At 59.3% G+C, this 21,824-nt stretch overlaps 8 protein-coding genes across 8 annotated transcripts; 6 read left to right on the top strand and 2 right to left on the bottom strand.

The window, feature by feature from the left end:
• Positions 1-1,411: 1,411 nt before the first annotated feature.
• Positions 1,412-6,865, top strand: PLICBS_008381 (uncharacterized protein; the record flags this gene model as incomplete). The annotated part of the gene is made up of 2 exons (XM_018324102.1): positions 1,412-4,618; positions 4,673-6,865. The coding sequence occupies 2 exons, from the start codon at positions 1,412-1,414 to the stop codon at positions 6,863-6,865; spliced, it is 5,400 nt and encodes a 1,799-aa protein (XP_018177281.1).
• A 473-nt stretch (positions 6,866-7,338) lies between these two features.
• PLICBS_008380 (uncharacterized protein) lies at positions 7,339-7,938 on the top strand (the record flags this gene model as incomplete). The annotated part of the gene is made up of 3 exons (XM_018324103.1): positions 7,339-7,455; positions 7,594-7,656; positions 7,795-7,938. The coding sequence occupies 3 exons, from the start codon at positions 7,339-7,341 to the stop codon at positions 7,936-7,938; spliced, it is 324 nt and encodes a 107-aa protein (XP_018177282.1).
• Positions 7,939-8,716: 778 nt separating this feature from the next.
• On the bottom strand, positions 8,717-9,663 carry PLICBS_008379 (Rho GTPase; the record flags this gene model as incomplete). Its single annotated transcript, XM_018324104.1, has 3 exons — positions 8,717-9,082; positions 9,138-9,341; positions 9,409-9,663. The coding sequence occupies 3 exons, from the start codon at positions 9,661-9,663 to the stop codon at positions 8,717-8,719; spliced, it is 825 nt and encodes a 274-aa protein (XP_018177283.1).
• Positions 9,664-11,017: 1,354 nt separating this feature from the next.
• On the top strand, positions 11,018-11,651 carry PLICBS_008378 (uncharacterized protein; the record flags this gene model as incomplete). Its single annotated transcript, XM_065601381.1, has 3 exons — positions 11,018-11,153; positions 11,233-11,281; positions 11,507-11,651. The coding sequence occupies 3 exons, from the start codon at positions 11,018-11,020 to the stop codon at positions 11,649-11,651; spliced, it is 330 nt and encodes a 109-aa protein (XP_065457453.1).
• Positions 11,652-13,415: 1,764 nt separating this feature from the next.
• PLICBS_008377 (uncharacterized protein) lies at positions 13,416-14,656 on the top strand (the record flags this gene model as incomplete). Its single annotated transcript, XM_065601380.1, has 6 exons — positions 13,416-13,513; positions 13,561-13,640; positions 13,698-13,720; positions 13,782-13,800; positions 13,855-13,974; positions 14,037-14,656. 6 exons carry the CDS (start codon positions 13,416-13,418, stop codon positions 14,654-14,656), a joined length of 960 nt encoding a protein of 319 aa, XP_065457452.1.
• A 184-nt stretch (positions 14,657-14,840) lies between these two features.
• On the bottom strand, positions 14,841-15,666 carry PLICBS_008376 (uncharacterized protein; the record flags this gene model as incomplete). Its single annotated transcript, XM_065601379.1, has 2 exons — positions 14,841-15,257; positions 15,310-15,666. The coding sequence occupies 2 exons, from the start codon at positions 15,664-15,666 to the stop codon at positions 14,841-14,843; spliced, it is 774 nt and encodes a 257-aa protein (XP_065457451.1).
• A 2,200-nt stretch (positions 15,667-17,866) lies between these two features.
• On the top strand, positions 17,867-19,924 carry PLICBS_008375 (uncharacterized protein; the record flags this gene model as incomplete). Its single annotated transcript, XM_018324107.1, has 1 exon — positions 17,867-19,924. The coding sequence occupies one exon, from the start codon at positions 17,867-17,869 to the stop codon at positions 19,922-19,924; it is 2,058 nt and encodes a 685-aa protein (XP_018177286.1).
• Positions 19,925-20,645: 721 nt separating this feature from the next.
• PLICBS_008374 (uncharacterized protein) lies at positions 20,646-21,356 on the top strand (the record flags this gene model as incomplete). Its single annotated transcript, XM_018324108.1, has 1 exon — positions 20,646-21,356. The coding sequence occupies one exon, from the start codon at positions 20,646-20,648 to the stop codon at positions 21,354-21,356; it is 711 nt and encodes a 236-aa protein (XP_018177287.1).
• Between the last annotated feature and the right edge of the window lie 468 nt (positions 21,357-21,824).

Here is a 21,824-nt window from a genome sequence, read left to right as displayed (position 1 = left end):
AGTCAAACAAGTTTTGAAGGCATCGCCAAGTGCCCGCTGCAACTACAGGAGAAGGTACTGCCGCCGCAACGTCGACGAGGCCACCGGCCGGCCGCGCCCAAAGAAGCCTAGCGCGCGGCGGCAGTTTTGGCCTGACCCAATCCAACCAAGCGCCACGCGATCCGGGCGTATTTTGAAGGGCTGACGGGCCGGGGAGCACCATCTCAACCTTCAATCCTGCATCCCATCCCATTCACCCTCACTCTCTGCATTCATCTCCTTGGCCCCCCGTGCCAGCCTGGCGACCCGCCCGGCCCTCACGCGCTCGACACCTCGCCGACGGAGCACCTTGCAGCCCTATTGACGCCTCCGAGAGTCCGCGCCGACCCTGCCCGTCGCCTACCTGCTCTTCGCCGGGCGCGCGCCGTTGCACGGCCTCCTTCGTCGAACCACGCACCCACATAATTGCCGAGGGTCCAGCGCCGGCCCCGAACCCTCGCCAACCTTGTTCCTTCTGCCTTCTCACGCCCGTACCCCCCGTTCCCGTTCCCCGGATGGGACCATAGCCGCCTGCGCATCGAGTGTTGGGCTCCTGCCCGCCATACGTTATGTACGTATTGTCCAGCCTGGCGTCCTGACCCTTGCCATGGCCCGAGTCCCTCGCAATGGTGGCCGGGGCCGCAACCACGGCAGTGGACGCGGCCGCGGTTTGCGCGCGGGATTCCTTGAGATCGGCCAGGAGCCGCCCGCCCCAGGTGCATCTCTTGCTCACAATGATTTACCCTCCAGGGCGTCCAGGTACTCGAGGTACGAACCCGACCGCCGGTCGAGGTCTCCTAGAGATCGGTCGCCAGACCGTTTCGACAGGAACTCTCAGTACGGTGATGGGGACAGGCGGCGCTCTTCAGCCGAGTCGAGGCCAAATGCCCCGGGTTTTCAGAGCCGCGATTCATTTGGCCGGGAGCCGCCGCGCGGGCCCAAGGCGCTCGTCGACGCTCCCAGCGGGCCTCGTGGTGGAGGCTTTGCCGGCGACTTCAGAGGCGGTAGAGGTCGCGGCCGTGGCCGAGCCTGGCCTGCGCGAGACGAGTCTCGGGACCGCGGTAGAGAAAGGGACATGGACTACCGAGACAGGTACCGCGACGAGAGGAGCCGAGAACGTGACCGAGACAGGGACCGTGATCGCGAGCGAGATCGTGACCGAGATCGAGACCGTGACTGGAGAGAGACGAGAGACTTCCGATCCCGACGCTCACCCCTAGGTCGAGCGCGATCACCAGCTCGAGACTTCCGAGACCGAGACCGAGATGGCCCGCCCATCGCCGACGCAGACAGGTCCCGACGCGGGTCCCGGGACGGCGGTCCTCCCTCTGCAGGCTCCACATCCTCGGATCCCCAGTTCGGACTGCCTCCTTTTGGGCGCGGTGGAAGTTTCATGCGGGGTCGCGGTGGTAGGGGCGGTAGGGGCGACTGGTCCTCAGACAGAGGCCGTGGCCGTACCCCCTACGACGACCGAGGGGATCGCTACCCCAGGAGTCGCTCCCAGGAAGGGCGATGGGGTCGAGACCGAGACGAGCGCGACCGCGGCGACAGATATCCCCCCGAACCTGATGTGCGACGAGACCCTCGCGACGAACGAGAGAGGGGCGAGCGCGACTTAATACGGCCAAAGAAGGAAGCCCGGCCGTCTATCTCCCAGGAACCCTCTCAGATTCGAGACGTGTCGCCGCCACCCGTTGCTCCATCGGCACCGGCATTTGGCTCTGTGCCCAGTCGCAGTGCCAGTGGAAGTGACGCCCCGGCAGCTTCAGGAACTGGTAAACCCCCTCCCACCGCTCCGCGCGCATACAGCGAGCGACCCGTCTCCGCTGGCCACGACTCGGCGCCTCCAACGGGACCGTCCCGAAAGTCGGTTCACGATGCGCCTCAGATTCCTGTAGGACCGCGGGCGCAGCAACCACACCCCGGCAGCAAGCAGTGGGTCAACCCCAACTTGAAAAAGGGCCCGGAATCGCCAAAGATCATGAGAGCCCAGACCTTTTCGCAGTCCGGACCGGCCACGCTACGGCGTGGAAGCTCTCAAATCGACCAGACCGAGCAGAGTCGGCCTCGCAGCAGTGATGCCAAATCGGACACACGGCCGTCGGAGTTTGAAGACAGGTCTCGCTCCCACTACAGCGCTGAGCCCGGAGAGATCGTTAAGTTCGAGCCCGAATCTCGTGATCAGAGCGATTACAAAGATCGAAGCGCAAAATCCGCCTCAGCCGGGAACTCTCCTGCTCTTCAAACCTTGTCCAAGTTCCCCAATCGAAAAGTCGCGGAGCCAGAAAGGCCGAGCAAGCAGGCCGTGGAAGCACCGAAGCGACGTCGGAGAATGCCGACTGTCCCCGTTGTGCGATTCGCAGTCCCCGCCAAGAAACCGCCAATCCAAGAACATGACTCTGAGTCGGACGACGATGACATGGCCGATTACTTCGACATGGAGATACAAAAGACCGAGGCCGAGCTCAGCAAACTTCCCAAGCCAAGCCTACCGCGGGGTGTAGTGGCACGATACGCGGCCATGTCTCACGGTGCAATGGCCGAGTTGCTTAGCAAAAGCGAAGGCTTGACCGAGATGCTTGGTCCGATTCCCGAAGAAGTCAAGATAGCTGAAGCAAAGCCCATCGAGCAGGTGCCCGCTAAACCCAAAGTCTACGACGAGATAACGGCTCCGGTTTCCAAGGAGGAAGAGCCGACTACGTCCGACACATTGGCCAAGATACCTGAGCCTACGGAGGTTCCCGAGTCTCAGCCAACGACAGATGCGATGGACGTCGACGTGCCGAGTGCTGATGCAGCCCCCGCGGCACCACAGGTTCCTTCAGCTGAGCCCAGAGCCGAGGAGGAGGCCAAGAGAGGCAGCGTTGGCCCCACCGCGCCAGCGAACGATGTCGGTGCCATTTCTGGCGAAGCCTCGCGACAGTCTGTTCCATCAGAAACGACAGGCGTCGGGTCGAAGCCCCCGAGTACTCCGTCGCAAATCCCGGACGAAGATGACGACGAGACCGAATCCGAGGATGAGGCGTTTGTGGATGTCGAAACCGTACGCAGGTACATGAGGACTCCACCGATCGATAGTCTTCCAAACTACTTCACGGGCCAAGACTGGTCAAAGGACGAAGACTTTCTCGCCACGCTCGACTCCGATCCTGTTATTGACAATTTCGTGGCCAAACATCTCGACAAGATACATATCCAGGAGAGGGAGGAGCAGACCAAGGCACAAAAGGCGTACGAGGACAACTATGTCCAGTACCTCAACTTTACCCTGTCCAGCGACCCCGTCGCCGTCAAGAGCAGAGACAAGTTCTCTGTTGCAGCTCCCGTCCCCGAGGTCCCTGGCACCGCGACTCCTGAACCCGTGGCGAAGCCAGAAGGACGCGGCGCCCGAAGATTTGCTTCTGAGCGCGATCTTGAACGCGTATTGCAGGCATCGATGCGAGAGGACGAGGAACGCAAGGAGCGTGAGCTTCGGGCTCAAAAGGAGAAGTATCGCAGCGACAAGGAAGCCGTGATCCCTGACATGTACTGGGACGCCGAGCAGCGAGCAAAGGCTCAGTACACCGATCGTTCAGGGTATACGCCCGTGGAACGCCTTGTTTCAGCTTGGCAGGTGCTACCCCCGGTCAACAACTTCACGCCAGAGGAGGCGGAGCTCTTTGAGAAGGCCTATCTGGAGTTCCCGAAGCAATGGGGCCGGATCGCCGACGCCGTCCCGAACCGTGACTTCCACGCTTGCATACAGTATTACTATCTGATGAAGAAGGAGTTGAACCTCAAAGAGAAACTGAAGAAGCAGCCAAGACGACGCAAGAAGGGCCGAGGCAAGCAAAGATCTAGTGCATTGGTGTCGGAGCTTGGAAACGGGGAACAGGATGGAGAGGAGACCCAGGACACTGGGGACAACGGAGAACGGAGACGACCACGACGCGCCGCGGCGCCCACATGGGGTTTCGAACAGCCGGCGACCGACAGCGAGAACGCGACTCCCGCCGGGACCCCTGGCCGTCGTGGCGCCTCGGCCGCGGCAAGGGCAGAACAAGGCGACAAGGTGGATGGCAGAAAGGGCAGACGCAAGGCTGCCAAGGATAAGGACGCCAAAGGGGCAAAGGCGAACCAGAACCTCGCCGCTGCAGCCACGCCATCCTCCGCGCGAGGACGCTCACGATCCAGCTCGCGGGTGCCGCCAAACTTGCCGCCAACTGCCGAGACCCCGGCGCCGGCTCCGGCTCCGGCAGAACCGAATCGTGCACCTGTCGCATTCGAGCAGCCGCCGGCCCACGCTGGGATTCAGCCGCCGTTCCCAGTGCAGCAGCAACAGCCCGTTCAAGCTGTTGAGCGCCCCAAGCCTGTTGCTGCTTCGTCCATATCCGAAGTCATGGCAGCACCCTCGCTGCGGCCAGAACCGCCGCCACCGCCGCAGCAGACGTCCATGACCTCCTTCCACCTGGCTCAACCCCAATCCGAGCGCAAGACTACCACGCAGGCCTCGAGCTACTGGAGCGTGTCAGAAGCGAACGACTTTCCGCATCTGTTGCGGGCCTTTGGGTCTGACTGGACATCTATCGCCGCCCATATGGGTTCCAAGACGGCCGTCATGGTAAGTTGCACTCATTCCTCGTTCTTGTAGGCTGTGGATCTAACAATTCTCCAGGTGAAGAATTATTTTGTCCGGCAAAAGGACCAGGGAAAACCCGAATGGGAAGCACTCGTCCAGGAAGCGGACGCCAAGCGGTCGCGTGGCGAGAAGCGGCCTGATCCGCCACAGCCGACCGCTGGCGGGCGAGGCAGGAGATTCGAGAACACGACAGCTGCACCTGGCACATCTAGACCCTTGGCCGTTGCCCCAGGTGTGGATGGTCAAGGAGAGCCTTCGCAAGCCAAGATGGACGTCCAGCCTCAACAGGCTCGACCCCAGGGTTTCTCGGGCTACGGCGTGCCCATTGCACAGGCTCCTGCCCAACAAGCCATTGCGCAGCCTGGGCCTCAGCCTGGACCTCAGCCTGGCCAGCAGCCGATTGCTATGCAACAACACGCAGCAGCCGCCCCCCCTCCGGCCACGCAAGCCATGTCCCCTGGAGCTCGCCCTCTCCGCGCCCCCCTTCAGCCATTTGGCTTTCCCGAGCGCGATCACGAACCTGCTCCTCCGGCTCAGCAACAACAACAGCAACAGCGGGCACAACTTCCTCAGAAGGCCGGGAGCTCCGCGGTACCCGAGCTTCGCGAGCAACGACCGCTTGCGGCCGCACAGCCCCTCCAATCAACCCGTCAGGAAGCGATGATGGAACGGCAGAAGCTGGAGATGCAGCAGAGGGAACGGGAGCGAGAACGGGAGAGGGAATTGCAACGCCAGTCGGAGCGCCAGGCCATGAGGATGACGCAAGAGGCCGAGCTCGCAGCCCAGCGCCACTACGAACCGTACGGTCATCGTCAACAATCGAGCCTTGGAGGTGGTCCGAGGGAGCCTTTGTCGCTCGCAAGACCGCCTTCTCAAGAGCCGTCTCGATCCGTTGCTGGGCAGCCGTATCCTCCTCCCATGCAGCAACAGGGCGTCCATGCTGCTCGGGGCATGATGGGCGAACTCGGCGCAGCTCAGTCGCCACCTCTGGGTCCCAACACTGGCCGGCCGGCGTCGTCACTCCAGCAGAGGCAACCCCCTGGGCCCGGCTCGGAGCAATACGGCGTTGCGCCGCCTGCAGCGCCTCCGAGTCGACCACCAGAGCCACGTAAGACGTCCAACATCATGTCACTGCTGAACGACGATCCGCCGCCTGCAGCGAAGAGAGTCAGCGACGTTGCGAGTACCCCCGGACACTCGGCGACGCCGCCGCCTCAAGGCATGGGTCGCCCTCCACCTGGGTCGGCGCCGCCATCGCAAATGCGGCGCGAGCCAGAGCCGCAGTACTCTCCCTATGGTCGAACCCCGTCTGGTGGCCCGAGCATGCCTCCGTTGAAGCCGACGTATGGAGGCTCTCCGAACGCTCCACCACCAATGGGTTCTGCACCGTCGGAGAGAGAATACTATAGGCAGCACGCATACCAGCCACAGCCAGGACACCACAGCAGCGGCACCAACTCGCCTCAGACATCGCAGCGGTATCCGCCTCCCGGACAGCCGGGCCAGGGCCAATATCCGCCGCAGAGTGGCTACCCAACGGCATATGGCGGTGGTGGTCAAGTGCCCCATGCTGCATCTCCGCCGCCGCCTCAGTACGCGGTCCATCAACCGGTGCCTCGAGGTCGCGAAATGCCTCAGGGTGGGCGCGAGAATGCATGGCCGCAGCAGGGCCATCAGCAGCAGCCGCCGGCAATGCAGCAGGCAACCGGATGGCCGACGCAGCCCCCGAAATCTCAAGCACCTCCGCCTCAGCAGTCGTGGCCGCAACATCCCTCCAGCACTCCAAAGCCGTCAACGCCGGCCCCGGCGTGGTCTACCGCGCCTCCACCCCAACAGCCTCACCCGATGGCGATGCGGGACGAGCGCGGCGCATCAATGTACGGTGCCAATTCTCAGCCGCCTCAGCACCGTTACGGCCCACCTGCTTCTCGAGGCCCCGAACAAGTGCCGCCGCCAGCTCAAGCCTACCCTCGGTATGTCTCGACGCCAGGACCCGTCGGACCGCGAGACCCAAGGGAACAGGGCAGGAGCTACACACCCGGCGTGTATGACGCGCGCGGGCCTCCGCCACCGGCGCCAGGCCAGGCGTACCCAGGACCTGATCCGAGGGAGATGTCGCTCCGGGACAACCGTGACCCGCGCGATCCCAGAGATCCACGGGAGATGATGGCCAGAGGGCTGCGGCCCCACGAATACGAGCGCCATCCGGATAACAGATACGGGCGATGATGGGCCGAGCATTTGGCAAGGCCATGGCGGCACGTCATCGGACGGACATAATCACTTACTCTTGTACAAATGACGAATGGGGAGGGGGTAGGCTTCAGGGGGGACTGCGTTGGCGTTGGACAGGAGTTGTATTGGACAGGCGGCCGATAGGGCTGCATGAATCTTGCGACGATGGGCGTAGCTTGCTAGTTGGTAGAATACGGAAGCGTATGTGTACTTTGTACTAAGTCAATCTTTTCTCATGCAATGGTGTTGGTGGTTTTGGTGGTGTTGCTCCGGAGCGAAGGACAGGAGCCATCACTGGCGTAACCCCCCACTCCGGGACAGAGCCGCAGGCAAGGGACCCCACCAGCGGAACTCTGCGCAGCGCGCGTCATCCACGTCGCGACGCGGGGACTGAAATCACCAACATCGACGACCCAACTCCGTCGACCAGCATCGGCTCTCAACCTCATCCACTCCCCCCCTCCACCATGGCGTCTTCCCACCAGCGCTCCGCCTCCGCCATGGACGCGACGGCGGCGCCGGCGACGCGCGAGAAGACGTACTTTGAGCAGCACCGCGAGGCGCTCATCGGCGACATTGCCATGGTTCGTGTTCCCCGTCCTTCTCGTTTGTCCTCCTTCCGTCTCCATCTACGGGAGGGGAGGTGCTTCTTCGTTCCCGTTACCACAACTACACCACGCGCGCAGCAGCGTCACTGACTTGGGTGGGTGGCGCGGGTGCAGAGCTTCGAACACGTCCTCGCCAACATTAACAAGCTGAACCGGTCCCTGGAGGCCGTCATCGCGGTGCGTTTCTACGACCTTCCCCCTTCTGGCTTCCCTTCCTTGGGCTGCTGCTGCGCGGAGGTGTGCGGCCCCGCGTGCGTTGCGTAAAGTGGTGATGGCGGCAGTCGGGCTGACAGCGGATGGGGCGCGTTCGTGTAGGTCGGCAACGAGTTCTCGTCGGTCGAGGCCCTGTGGTCGCAGTTTGAAAACGTCATGGCAAAGGACCAGGATGGAAGTGGCACGGACAGCGGCAGACAGCAGGGCGAGCAGCAGCAGCAGCAACAGCACGATGGCGAGCGGTAACGATACGAGTGGAAAGTGGGAGATGGACGACATAGATATACCCCGTGACGGCAAACTGCCCGGGCCTACGCCAGAGTCACGACACGATCACGACACGACAAACACACACAATCAATCAATTATGAGGATGAAATTTTATTTCCCTATGCCAGTCCCGGAAAAGAAAACGCAAGAATCGTCAGCAGACAACAAAAGAAAGCCAACTGCATCGGAAACGACGAGGCCATACAATGAGGAACAAAAAACAAAGAGAAAAGAGCAAACTCGCAAAAACATTCAACGTCTCGTCTCTGATGGACCGACTAGCGGTCTCGCGTAGCCGCCGTTCCATATATGCCCATGCCCATGCCCCTTCCCATGCCGTTTTCCCTTCAAGCCCTCGCCTCTCTGTAGGCGAGCGCCGCCAGGAGGAGGGTCCGCACCCCTCGGATATATTCATGCTGCGCCCGGCACAGCGACAGCGCAGCAGCTATATACCATAGTTTTGGAAGGACGACGCCAGTGCTCAACTAAGGAGCCCTGTAGAGGGGCCCCGGCGCAGGCTTCATGTGTCGTCGCTTCCGTCTTCCCCGACGTGCAGTTGCGTCATGGCAACTGTCGGAAGCTCGTGTTGTGTTGTGCGTGTGTCCGTGTTGGTCGTAATAGTCCAGTCGTGAAAAGACAAAAGATTCATGCAATGGTCATTACAAGTCTGTAAAGGGCCCGCAAGTCGAATACCAAGGCCACAGGAGGAGGTCCGTGGCGTTTTCTATACCGCCGCGGCCAAGGCGTAGAGCGCTCAGAGGAACTGGCACTTTCTCTTCTTGCGCTTCGGCATGCCCATTCCTGGCAGAGGCGTCCGTGATCGCTCGCCCGCAGAGGTCCGGGGCGGCGCCATGGCTTCCTGGTTCCTCCTGTCGTTGGCTACGACGGTGAGGATGGCGCGCTCAAAGATCTCGTCGACGCCGCGCATCTCCTTGCTGCTGCACTCCATGTACTGGGCACCCATCTTCTTGGCGACCGTCAAGCCCTGCTCCGTGGTGACGGGCGTGAGGCCCTGGGTCTTGAGCATGTCGATGCACGTCTTTTTGTGTCGCAGGTCCGACTTGAGGCCAACAAGGACGAGGGGCGTGTAGGGGCAGAAATGAAGCACTTCAGGGTACCACTGTTGATGGTCAGCAGGGCGGACGAGGTTCATGGGGGCGACGCGGCACTCCTACCTTGTCGAGGACATTGTCAAGAGAGTTGGGGCAGTCGATGGCGAAGCAGACAAAGATGAGATCCGTCTCCGGGTAAGACAGCGGCCGAAGCCTGTCGTACTCTTCCTGGCCGGCAGTATCCCACAGGGCGAGCTCGACCGTCTTTCCCGTGGGTGGGTGCGTCGGGAAGGTGATGTAGTTCTCGAAGACAGTTGGGACGTATTTCTGTCACGGCGCGAGTGCGCGCATCGTCAGTTGGTGTCGGCGCAATGGTCTGGGCAATGGTTTTTACCTCAGGGAAGTAGCCCTGGCTGTAGCTGATGAGAAGACATGTCTTGCCGCAGCCGCCGTCGCCGACGACAACAATCTTCTTGGAATAGGTGGGTGCCTCGGTGATGTGCGTGCCGGCAGACTCGCGGCCGGACGAGGAGCTCATGGTTGTGCTGACGGTGCCCTCGCTGGAGCGTGTGCGCTGGTCGCGACGCGGCGGCTGGTCATATGCCGCGGGTGTGTAGTATGAGTTGTTGTGTTGTTGATACGACGCCATGATGTGCGACGCTGGCTGTGGAGGAGGTGGCCTGGAGCGGCTCGAGGGAGGGAGCGACGACTGCGTTGGCTGACGCCGGCAGTGCGTATGGCTGGCGAGGTGATTGATGCCTCTGAGATTCCTGCTCGCGCACGTCTCCGAGCGTCAAGGCGAGATGATGTTGGCGCTGCCTTCCCGTGCGTTCTCCACTGGTCGTCTGGCCGCCCGAACGTTTCTCTGTTACAGGGTCGAAAGCGACGTTGTCCGGACTGGGCAAAAGCTTGTTGTGAGAGAGGCTGATGGTGGCGCTGCGAGAAATGAGACGCGGCGACGCGGCAGTTGTTGGTCAAGGTTCCAAAGAGGAGATGCTCGATGGAGGGGGGTAGGTATGTTGACGGGGTCGCGACGAGGCAGACGGGGAGTGGAGATGGGATAGATGGCCCGCGACACGAGGAAGATGGAGTTGGTAGGATTGAGATGGGGGGAGGGAGGGGGAATCGGGCGGGCAAAGAATGGAGAGATACGGGGGGGCCGCGGAAGACGGAGGGAACGAGAGATGATCGATCGAGGAGACGGAGCGACGACCACGACGTTCTTTTGGGGGGAGTGGGGGGAGCTGGCCGCCCTTGGTCTCGTGCCGGGCAACAGGTGGGACGCAGATGAAGATGACGAGGGAGACGGCAAAGGCCGACAATAGGATCGGAGAGAGGGCAGAGAAAGAGCTGGGCTGTGCCGTTGTGGGTTGCGGGTTGCGGGTGGACGAGGCGACGGACACGAAACATGGAGCGAGGTAAACATGTTGACAGGGCAACGGGCGGCAGGTCCGTCGCCCGTGGCGGGGCGTTTGGGGGGGCGCTTCTCCGGGGTGCTCCAGTGGTGTCAGCGCTGCCAGCCGCCCAAGGTCGCAACCTGGTTCCAGCCATGCAGGGGTTCGGGTCACAGTGGGCTCCGTGGTGGGCGGGGCTGTCCAATCCTTCCAGGGGGTTCCAAGGCACTGGTGAGGTCGGGTGTTTCCAGGTTCCTGGCCCGGCTGCCCGCGTCGCAGTGGAGGGGCCCCTGGAGGGCCCTGCCGTTCGCATTGTGCGCGCTGCAAACAGCCCTGGAAGGGAGGCGCCCAGTGACCCAACAGTGGAGGCGCCAGGACCTGAGCTCTGGCTGGTTCTATGGATGGCTGCCATTGGCCTCTGCCGCTCGCCTGCACACGGCCCGGCGAAACGATTATTCGCCCGGGCTCCACCCGCAAAATCATCCACGCTCCAACCGCAAACTTCACGAGCTCCTCCTCACACTCTTCGAAAGTTCACCGTTCGTCAAATCTCTGCGTCGAACCCCCTTGCGTCAGACCGCCGCCCCTCTCCAGCGGCCAGCTCCCGCCATGGCGACGACGATGCAGGCCCAGGCGCCGCCCAGCAAGTACGTCACGCTCGTCTCGGCCGATGGCTTCGAGTTCGTCGTGCTGCGCGAGGCGACCCTGGTGAGCCCGATCCTCAAGGGCATGCTCGACCCGAGGAGTGCGTGACGACTTCTCCCTCTCGGATCCTTCCCTCTCGCCCTGCGCCCGTCAAGTGACTCACCGCAGCTTGCTCGCAGGTCAATTCGCCGAGGCCAAGAACGCGCGCTGTGTCTTCCAAGAGATAAGGTGAGCGAGCATCCCGCGCTGCACGCACGTCCTCTTCCCGTCGGCTAGCATGACGAAATCATTGCTCATGATGGGAGCCGCCCGCTGCGGCTGGCTGGTTCCTCGTGATTGTCGCAACTACACTTGACCTGACTTTGGCCTCAACTCTTCCCCTTCTCTGCTTGTCTTCGTTTCGCTGCGACCGGTTGCCCTCAGCTAGAGCTCGCGGCTGACGCCCCGATGCAGCGGCATGGTACTCGACAAAGTGGTCGAGTATTTTCACTACTGGTACAAGTACCGCGACAGCGAAGAGGTGCCAGACTTGGACATTCCCGTCGAGCTGTGCCTCGAGCTGCTCGCTGCGGCTGACTACCTCGGCTTGGACCAGTAAGCCAGCTCCCTCTCGCCACGATCGAGGACCGCGCATCCTGACGTTTGTGGGCAGAGCCAACATGAGCATGAAGTAATGACTACTCAACGGGGCGTATCGCGGACACGGCGGCGTTCTGGCGTTTGGGTACTACTGCTTACTATACCGTGAAAACAAGATTGCCTGATGAGACCCCTCGGACTCGAATCTCCTCGACAGTGATGTTAGTGTGAAATAACTGCACCATTTCAGCATATGCGTTCTGCTCCTCTACTCCTCCGTGGGCCGAACGTCTATTAGAGATGGAAGATGAACGTACCTCCCCCTCACTCTGCGTTGCTCAGTTGACGCATTGGGTTTTCGCTTTTTCTGCGGGGACACATTTTGTCGTGAGACCGACCCGCGTGTATATGTATGACGGTTTCGAGGTCTGTCCGTTCGTGGCACATATCGTGTGCACGTAGCTTGAGGTTGTGCATGGCGAGGCGACCCTAGCTGGGCCGCTTGGCTGTGGCTGTCGTCCGGAATTCAACCTTGCAAACTCGTACCTTTGCTGAGGCAAAGTTCCAAAGTGAGGCTCGTACCTAGATCTATGATTATTTGCAGTATGCTGCTCTAAAGACAGTGGCTTTAGACAAGACCTCTTTCGTTCTGTTGAGAAACACGACTATCGGAGTGTGACAAGCCCACGAAGCACGCCTTGTAGTCCGAAGCAGCAGGGTACGACAGACTGCGATGATTTCAGGCAGTGCCCGCTGACTAGATCAGACCAGGGAGGAGCCAAAAGAGGACTTGAGGCTGGCGGTTGGCTGCATCTATTGATAGAAAGCATGCCTTTTGGTCTGGTGGCTGCCGGTCGTATGTCGCTGAGCAAGCCGCGGCGAAGAATCGCGGATGGAAGATGACGTCGATATTGGCTACACAACATCACAGCTGACGAGGCGTCACGCATGTGTACGAGACAGCACGACTCTATTCTACCTTCGGACGCATGCGAGGTAGCCAGTAGAGCAAGATCGTGCAAGCCAGTTGGTGAAACGTGATATGTAAAGTGAATCCCATGAGACTTGTGAGGCTCGTGACTGATACTTTCGGCCTTCCTTCTGCTCACATGTTCTCGATCAGGAACACAAATTTTGCTCAACATATTTTTAACGCCACTGAAGGATAGGGCGGTGAAGTTTTTCTCAATTCTCTTGCTGGCGAATTGCTTGAGGCAAGTTGGCGCACCGTCGCAACTGGCGGGACTAGGGTTGAGATTGGCAAACCTAACATCTTGGCTAAGCACTCACTTCCAATGTAGCCATCTAGCCAAAATACGTCTTTCGGGCCTCTGAACGTCACTCTTCTATCAAAGGATTCGCTCGACAAATGAGTTTTGCCTAACGGTGCGAATTAACAGGGACTGACCGGCTGTCTACGTACGAAGTAGTATACCATCAATGTGCGAAGCCTGGGAGTCTTATGTGAAATGATTACAACGAGAGCGACAAGGATGTGAAGTACATAAAAGGTAAACCCGGCAACCGCTGGCGCCACTTTTATGCGAAGAACAGTGAGTAATGTAAGGAGGCGGCGGTTGGGTTGCACTCCCCGGCTCTGTGTGCCAATAAAGAAGCACAGTGGTGATAATGAGCTGCAGCATGGAAGTTCCACGTAAATGCCGAAGCCGAGTCTTCCCGTGAGCGAATCTGATCTTGTATAAAGGGAGATGGCATTTTAAGCAACGGTCTTTTGCATTTGTCCCGTTCATGAGCTAGCTAATGCTTCTGTCAGAGACACACGATGCCGAAGCAACCTACCTTCGTTACATTCAGGGGCCACATCCTTGAAGTGGATCCCATCAGGAACACCGATGATGACCATACAGAAGGATCCAAGAGGTGAGAGACATACCAAGTCCTTTTGTCATCTATTTGACCTACATCAGGTCTAGATCCGGCGCGGTTGCGGCGCCAGACGCCATGTTGGCTACGAACGGCCGGACGTATCATGGGTACAACCCGGGTTGTATGTTTCTCAACCTTCCTTACGCATAGCCTATCTATGGCTGATAACTCGAGGTAGCATACTATCTGCCAAACGATGCTGTTGGTCTTGAAACAACCTCACTGTCTTGCGCCGTGGTGCTGACCATGCGACTGGATGAAGGAGGAACAGGACCGCCTTGGTATAGCACCCTGATCTTGCAGACATCAATCATTATTGACAGTATGCGCCATAGATCTCCAGCACGAGATGTGCCTACTCCTACTTGATGCAAAGTTGGGCCTCGCACCCGTGATCGAGCCAAAGTGTGTTCTCGATGTCGCCACTGGGACCGGTATCTGGGCAATACAATATGGTACCGCACCATCACCCTGACTCTACGATACACAGCTTTAAACCAAGCATTGACGTGTACAGCGGAGAAACATCCTGAAAGCATCGTTATCGGCTCTGATCTCAGCTGCATCCAACCTGCCTCTCCCCCGCCCAATTGCTCCTTTGTCCAGCACGACGTAGAGCGCGACTCGTGGGCCTCGTTCGGCCGCTTATTCGACTACATTCACTTGCGCTTCGTCATCACTTGCTTCGACGATACGCACGGCGTTATACGCCGCTGCTTTGAAAACCTGCGCCCCGGTGGTTACATCGAGCTGATGGATGTCTGCCATGACACTGTTGACTTTGACGGCTCCGCTCGCGGCTCGAGTTTCGAGCGCTGGCACAGGGAGACTCAAGACGCGTGGAGCAACAGGGGTCGAGACTTTAACAGGTCGAAGCAGTACCCGGGTTGGTGCCGAGACGTGGGCTTCGTTGACGTGACGGAGGAGCTACTTCCTGTCCCGCTCGGGTCTTGGCCCAAGGATCCACGATTCAAGACCATCGGGAGGCAGTGGATGCTCTCCGTGACGCGCGTGCTCGGTGCACTTGGCACATCCTTCCTGTCAGAGGGTTCGGTGCCCGACGAATTCGAAAAGCTCGAGGAGGCAGCGATGCGCGACTGTCATGATCCGAATATTCACTTGGGCTTTGTGATGTGAGCTGTGACTGATGTGGTATCAAAGCCTACTCTCGCCTCTTTAACTAACTCCATTAATGATTAGCCGTGTTACCTATGGACGCAAACCTGCCTAGAGGCAACACCCGACGCGTCGGGGTGGCTGTATCTGCCAACAAGCAATGCTCGACGGACTACTTGCTCCGGAACACCCCCTTCGAAGAGCCCTAGTGCCGTCCTTCTCGAATTGATACCTCAAACTCTTCTTTTATAATGACCTCGAAGTCCTGCTGCTCTTTCGGTTGATTGAACAAGTCCCAGGCGCGGTCAGCGATGAATTCCGAGTTCAACTGCTTCTTCTCTGGGTCGACGACGCCGCAGACGGTCACAAGGCCTACGCGCACGCCTTTTGGGCCAAACGTTTGCGCCATAGACTGCGCCATGTTGCGCTGGGCCGCCTTGGTCATGGAAAGGACGAATGATTCCGGGTCTGGCTGGTGTGGGAGCTCTGAGCTCGTGATGAGAAGCGAGGGCCGAGCGGAGAGGTCCGTCTCAGCGAGCTTGATGAGCTGCGGGACATAGTGCTTGGCCGTTGCGTGGAGGCTTGTGCACGTAACCTTTCGCACGAAATTTGACACATTCAGCTTCCCCCGGCATATACTTCGGTTCATATCTCATGTCAGGGGAAGCACGCACCTTAAAGTCCTGCTCCATGTCGACCTCGCTCGTCTCCAGCAGGACCGAGGGCCGGACCGTGGCGGCGTTGTAGAACACGCACTCTGCTGGGCCCATCTCCTCGTCCATCTTATTCAGGATGTTGTTGAAGGCCACATGATCAGTGATGTCGGTCGCGTACGTGCCGACCTTGACGCTCGCTCCGGACGCGGCAGCCTTCTCGATGGTGGCGCGGTCGCTGTTGAGCTTCGCCTGGTTGCGCGCGACGAGGGCGACGCGGTTGAAGCCGCGAGTCGCAAAGGCCGATGCGACATGCACGCCGATGCCCGGCCCGGAGCCGATGACGACGAGGAGGCGGTCCTTTTGGTGCGGTGCCATGGCGGAGGGTCGTGTCCCCGTTGCCGTTGCGATTGAGAGCTGGGGTGTGTGATTGACTTCTCGCCAAAGCAATGACTGGTCACAACACAGATAAGTATATGGGTCAAGAGAGGCGGAGAGGAGGCTGGGAGACGTCCTCGTGCAGTAAATGACTTATAGGGCTGCAGGTGACGCCACAGCAACATGATGGAGCCCTTGCCCGATTGCGTCTAAATCCGGCACATCCGGGTTGCACCGACATATCCCGACGGGCTCGTAGAACGACCAGAGCCTCAACTGCAGAATATATCCTCACTGAGGGATTGGCTTATCCAAATAGAGATACCACGCTGGCATAAAGAATCGTTTCGGGGAACTTGATCACATCGCCTGTTGAAGAGGCGGCGGCGACAAAGATGACGTCGGCTCCGAAGATTGCCCCACAAATAGTTCCCGGTCCGGAGGACCCACCCGGAGAGGGCTCCGGGGCCGCGCACCACCTCCACTGTCAAGCGACGTGCCGACCGACCCCGCATCCCGGCAAGGCGTTCGCCGCTGCAGCCTGGACATTGCTAAAGCATGTCGTTCGTGCCGATCGGCGAAAATGCGTGACTCACTTCGGCGTTGTCCTTTTTGGGGCTCGGTGCCTGTCGCAGGCGTTTGCTCCCCGGCTAGGCCGCGCGGATATGCCTGGTCCGTGTGTCTGTGCGGTCGGTTTCAAGACGGGGCCTGGCCAGGTGCGGGTTTCGTACGCGAAATCTTTGGTGGCTTTGCAGCTCGTGCTTTGCCCCATTTTGCCGGCGAACTTGTCAGGAAGCGTTGCTTGGGCCAGATTTCGTCCACGAAGCACACCCACAAGAATAGACATCACACGTGTTCCAGGGCTGCCAGATATAGAAGAACTTTATTCAGAATATGTTGGAGGCAATCATACATGGCGTATGCCGTCTCTATTTCTCTTTAAATTCTCTTACGCTGCACTCGACGAAATGTTGCGCGACCCTGGCAGCATCTCCCATTGACAATACTGAAGTGATTCGAAGCGCGAAACGATGAAGACCAGCCTCGGCCTCGTCTTATACATTCTTTGCGCCGCGGCTTCAGTCGTAAGCGCAAACGTGATCACGAGGGATAAGCCACCTGATCATGATGAGTGGTCGTACAACGGAGTGAGTGGTGCAGCAATATCCCTGGACATGTCTCGGCGTTGCTGACGGACTGGTACCAATTCAGACCTGCGACGAAAAGTCGAATACCTGCACGTTCAGGAAAACGTGCCCAGGCGGCCGAAACTGGTGCCGCCAGAAGGGCGATAAGTGGGAAAAGTACTACTTTGATGCGAAACCGTACACGATGCCTTGCTTCGAAGGCGTGAAAGAGAGGGTACGAGAGAGAGCACACGCATCTTACCCCAATGGCCGTCCATCACGGCCGGTTGGGGATGCAGGGTTACAGGTTGCAATTGAGCTGACAGATATTATCAGTGCCACAGGACGGGCAATTATTGTAACGGCCGCGGAGAGAAGTATGCGCAGACCTGCACCTAGACGGGCGAGTATGTCTGTTTGGAAGGAGCCTTGCCAAACCTACTCATGGGGTCTTGACATACCTGCAAGAGCCATGGTTTTTCCGGACGCTCTTATGTCGAGTATGGACCAAAGTAGGGATGAACAGGGCATGGAGCTGGTGTGGGCGATGGCAAGAGTGGTCAATCATTCTTTGCGCTCTGCCTTGCTTTGAGTCACACACTTTGATGCATCAACTGGAGTCAACCATGTATTCACTTATAATTTTACTTACAAAGTCCGCCCTTGATTATGACCGGCTGCAGACCCCCATTGATCCCTACAAGTCGCCCCCCTCCAGCCGTGTGGGCGAAGGACTCGGCTCCCAGCAAGCGCTTACATGCGCCCAGGGTGCCCTTGGGGGCCTTCTGCCTGGCTTCTGCCTGCGGTTGAGGAGTCCTAGGCATCCCTGCCCCCAATGAGAGGGGGATTCTGCGCCTAATTCGGGAACGGGATCCGATATGTCTGGCGCCTGGCGCGCGGCCCATGCTGGGTGCAGGTTTGCATCCGTTTGCCTTGGCATATGTCTATAAAAGAGAGTGCCGCCCCTCGTTTCACATTCATCTCTCATCAACACAAGTTCTTCACCATCTGGGACATAAACAAGTGCCAAAAAGGGGACCATAAAGTACACTATACTTCCTCGTCTCTAAGCCATGGCACGAGGCAAGTTGCAAGGCCGGCGGGTTGTCCGTCCCGAAGACCTCTACTCGGATCCCCCCGATGAGGAGGAGCAGCAGGAGATGAACGCCCTGCTCACCGAGGAAGACAAGCGCCGGCGCGAAGAGCTCGAAAAGGCCCCCATGCGCGCCGAGCTGAAGCACCTCGAGAAGCGCTGGACCAAAAAGGGCCGTGGGTACATCACCGAGCCCCGCGACGATGAGGAGCTGCCCGACGAGTCGTTCAACTGGTACGACAAATTTGCCCTGTGCGTCACGCGTCGCTACGATCGTGCGAACAAGTATGTCGAGAGCACCTCGCTGCAGGTCAACTCGCCGGTCCTGAAGAAGATGCTGCGCAACATCATCGGTCACTACCCTGGCGTGTCGTTCCACACCAACGACATCTCGATCCCATTCCCGCCCCGGTGCCTCTATCACTATCGCCCTGAGTTCAAGGCCGAGCTGGAGAGGCTCGTGGCCGAGGACCCTGATTCGGATGAGGCGAGGCACCTGCCGATTCTGATCGACTTCATCAACGAAGAGTTTCGCGACACAATTACGGAGGGGGACAACCTCCGCGACCAGGGGCTCATGTCGTATGAGCATCTGTGGACAATCTTCAAGCCCGGCGTCTTGGTATACAGCACCAAGCTCTCGCAGCCGCGAGGGTTCGAGCTCCTGTCTGCTGACTACGTCGGCGGCACCTGCCCCGGATTCCAGCTTTCCGTCGAGTTTGTGGACTTTGACGGAGACGAGTTCGGCACGCGCCAAGCCAACCTCAAGATCCCACCGTTTGGCGGGTCAGCTCCAATTCGAGGGCTTAACGCTATACCCCTGAAGTGCAGCCCCAACGAGGCCGTCATCAGGAAGCGCCTCATCGAACGCGGACGCCGATGGGAGGCCCACGCCGGCCAGCACTTCCGCCACTACCGCGGCATCGCCCTCGATGTTCAGGGAAATCGGTACAATGTTGATTCGAGGGTCATGATCGATGCTCGCACGTTCCACCGTCTCGAGGCCGACTACGCCTTTAGCGTATCATCGTTGAGTGACGGAAACAATGACTGGTCAGACGACGAGGCAGAGCTGATCCCGACGGAGAACAAGGACTCGTTCCCAGCTCTGACGGACGAGCAATGCTTGATGGCGGCATCCCTGGTGCGCGGCTTCTCGATGACAGAGAAGAAGTTCCTTGACTTCTTCATCGATAACGTCTCGGATATCGAGTGGAACACAAAGTGCTTTGAGCAACTCGTCTTACCCCAGAGCCAGAAGGATCTTGTTCAAGCGCTGGTGGACGAGCATACCAAGCGCGCGATCGATCCCAACTCCGCGTTTGAAGACATCGTCAAGGGCAAGTCCCGTGGCCTAATCCTGGTGCTGCACGGACCTCCCGGCGTGGGCAAGACCCTGACTGCCGAGTGCGTGGCCGAATTCAGCAAGCGGCCGCTGTACATTGTCTCATCGGGCGACCTGGACACAAACCCATCGGTGCTGGACGAGCGGCTTGGCCGGACACTTGACCTGGCGAGCACATGGAAGGCGGTGCTGCTCATCGACGAGGCCGACGTGTTCCTGGAGCGGCGCTCGCTGCACGACCTGCAGCGCAACGGGCTAGTCAGCATCTTCCTGCGCACGCTCGAGTACTACTCGGGGATCCTGTTCATGACGACGAATCGCGTGCGCACCTTTGACGACGCCTTCAAGTCGCGAATCCACGTCCCGCTCAAGTATGGGGAGCTGCCGGCCGAGTCACGGGCCAAGATCTGGCGCAACTTCCTGAGTGGAGTGGGAGGCACCAACTGCAGCGCCAACGGCCAAGATGGCGCGTCCGTTTACGACTCCATCGGCGACTCGGGGATCGCGGCGTTGGCCGAGGCGCCCCTCAACGGGCGGCAGATCAAGAACGTGGTGAGGACTGCCAAGAGCCTGGCCTCGCACAAGAGGCGCAAGCTGGACTTGGACCAGCTCCAACAGGTCATGGAGATCCAGATGGCCTTCGAGCGTGACCTAGACGGGGAGGGGGACGTCGACGTCGTGGATCGTCCCTGAGAAGCGCGCTGGTCGCCTTCGTGTCCGAGAGGGCAATGCTCGAGCCCATGATCACCTGCAGCTCGGGCAATTGGCAAGGCGAGAAGTGAGCGGTATTGCATGTTGGCCCGGCGATCTCTTGCTGCGCCCAGGCTCTTTGACCGACCGTTGCTACGCAGATCGGGTAGCCGGCGTGGAGACGTTGGGAGCACAGTTCGCCGTGCGGCCAGCATAGACACCAAGGACCTGCAGCTCTAAACGAATCCAGAAGTTCTGTACATGGAGCGTTGCAGTGCGAACAGTCGGCCCGGACCAAGTCTCGCGTCAGGAACATGATCGAGGTGCAATTAGTTACAGTACAGTACAGAAATGGGAGGAATCGAATAGATATGGATGCTTCTTTCGGTATAGTTCTGTATGTACTATACAGTACAGTAGTGTTGAAATGTTCGATATGTGGACGGCGATCTGTACATGACATACGGCCCGAGGGCGACGGCCCGAACGTAGAGCTGTATGCATTCGGATTATCGGCCTTCTATACTCTTAAACCCGTCAAACTCCTTCAACCTTGTGCGTTGGACTCGACATATATAAAGGCTACATTGAAGGGTTGCCAACCGTTCACTCCCCTGCTTCCACTCAACACCCGATCCATCGACTCCAGTCAGTGTTGACTCTTGTATATAAACACCGTCAATCCGCTGCCCGCTCTCTAGCTGAAGCCTCATCAACCGTCGCAATGAAGTCCTTTGTCGCCGTCACCACCTTCGCCGCCGTGGCGCTCGCCACCACACCTACTACCGCGGAGAACTGCGCCATGCACTGCAACTTGGCCATGGACGGCTGCGTAGCGACTGGCTCGCCCATCTCCGTCTGCACTGACGTGTACATCGAGTGCCTCGGCTACAACCCCTACGACGAGGTGCCCTTCACGAAGCCCACCAAGTGCCACCTGGTCGGTTCCCCTGAATTCTGCGCCGACAGGTGCAACTCGTCCATGGACGGGTGCGTCGCCGCCGGCAAAGCCATCAAGGACTGCACCGAGACTTACGTCAAGTGCCTCGGCTACAACCCTTACGATGAGACGCCGTTCACGAAGCCCAAGGCTTGCCGCGCCTCGCACGTCCGCCGTGACGCTTGCGCCGATCGGTGCAACACGGCCATGGACAAGTGCGTCGCGGGCGGCAACGCCATCAAGGGCTGCACCGAGACCTACGAGAAGTGCCTCGGCTACAACCCTTATGATGAGGTGCCGTTCAAGAAGCCCACGACTTGCCGCAAGGAGCACCTTCCTCGTGACGCGTGCGCCCGCAGGTGCAACTCGGCCATGGACAAGTGTGTCGCCGGCGGCAATGCCATCAAGGACTGCACTGAGACTTATGAGAAGTGCCTCGGCTACAACCCCTACGACGAGGTTCCCTTCAAGAAGCCCACTTCTTGCCGCAAGTAAACGGATGCCGAGCGAGTCGAGGTGGTGGTGGTAGGGCAGGGTGAGACGGTGGTTGGCTGCGAACTGGGCGATTGGAAGATGTCGAGCAAAAAATGCAAAGGCAGAAGAGAGCCCGAGACCGATATCGAGATGATCAACCAGCGACTACCATTGGCTGCCGAGTGTGGACGGATCGCGGCTGGCACGATGAGGCAGGAGAGTGGTTAGGTTGAGTTACAAGCAAGCTCGCTAAAGCCAATGACAATAACTAGCTGTCGTCGCCAGTATGATTTATTCCACATTTCGGGAAGTAAATGGTTGCGCATTTTCGTCAACGGGTGGATGCGGGAGCCTCGTAGTTGTTCATCGGGTGGTTTGATGTCGATTGGCAGGCGCACTCGACAGGTGCTGTGCCCCTGGCCAAGCGCCACCACCCACGCCTGCCCGCGTCCGCTACAGCTCACTGTTCAGTCTCACCAAAAAGTTCGT

Source organism: Purpureocillium lilacinum (assembly GCF_023168085.1).
Source record: "Purpureocillium lilacinum CBS 284.36 DNA, scaffold_6, whole genome shotgun sequence".
NCBI classification, from domain to species: domain Eukaryota; kingdom Fungi; phylum Ascomycota; class Sordariomycetes; order Hypocreales; family Ophiocordycipitaceae; genus Purpureocillium; species Purpureocillium lilacinum.
The sequence above is the reverse complement of the archived record's forward strand: the minus strand, read 5'-3'. Positions and strand labels throughout refer to the sequence as shown.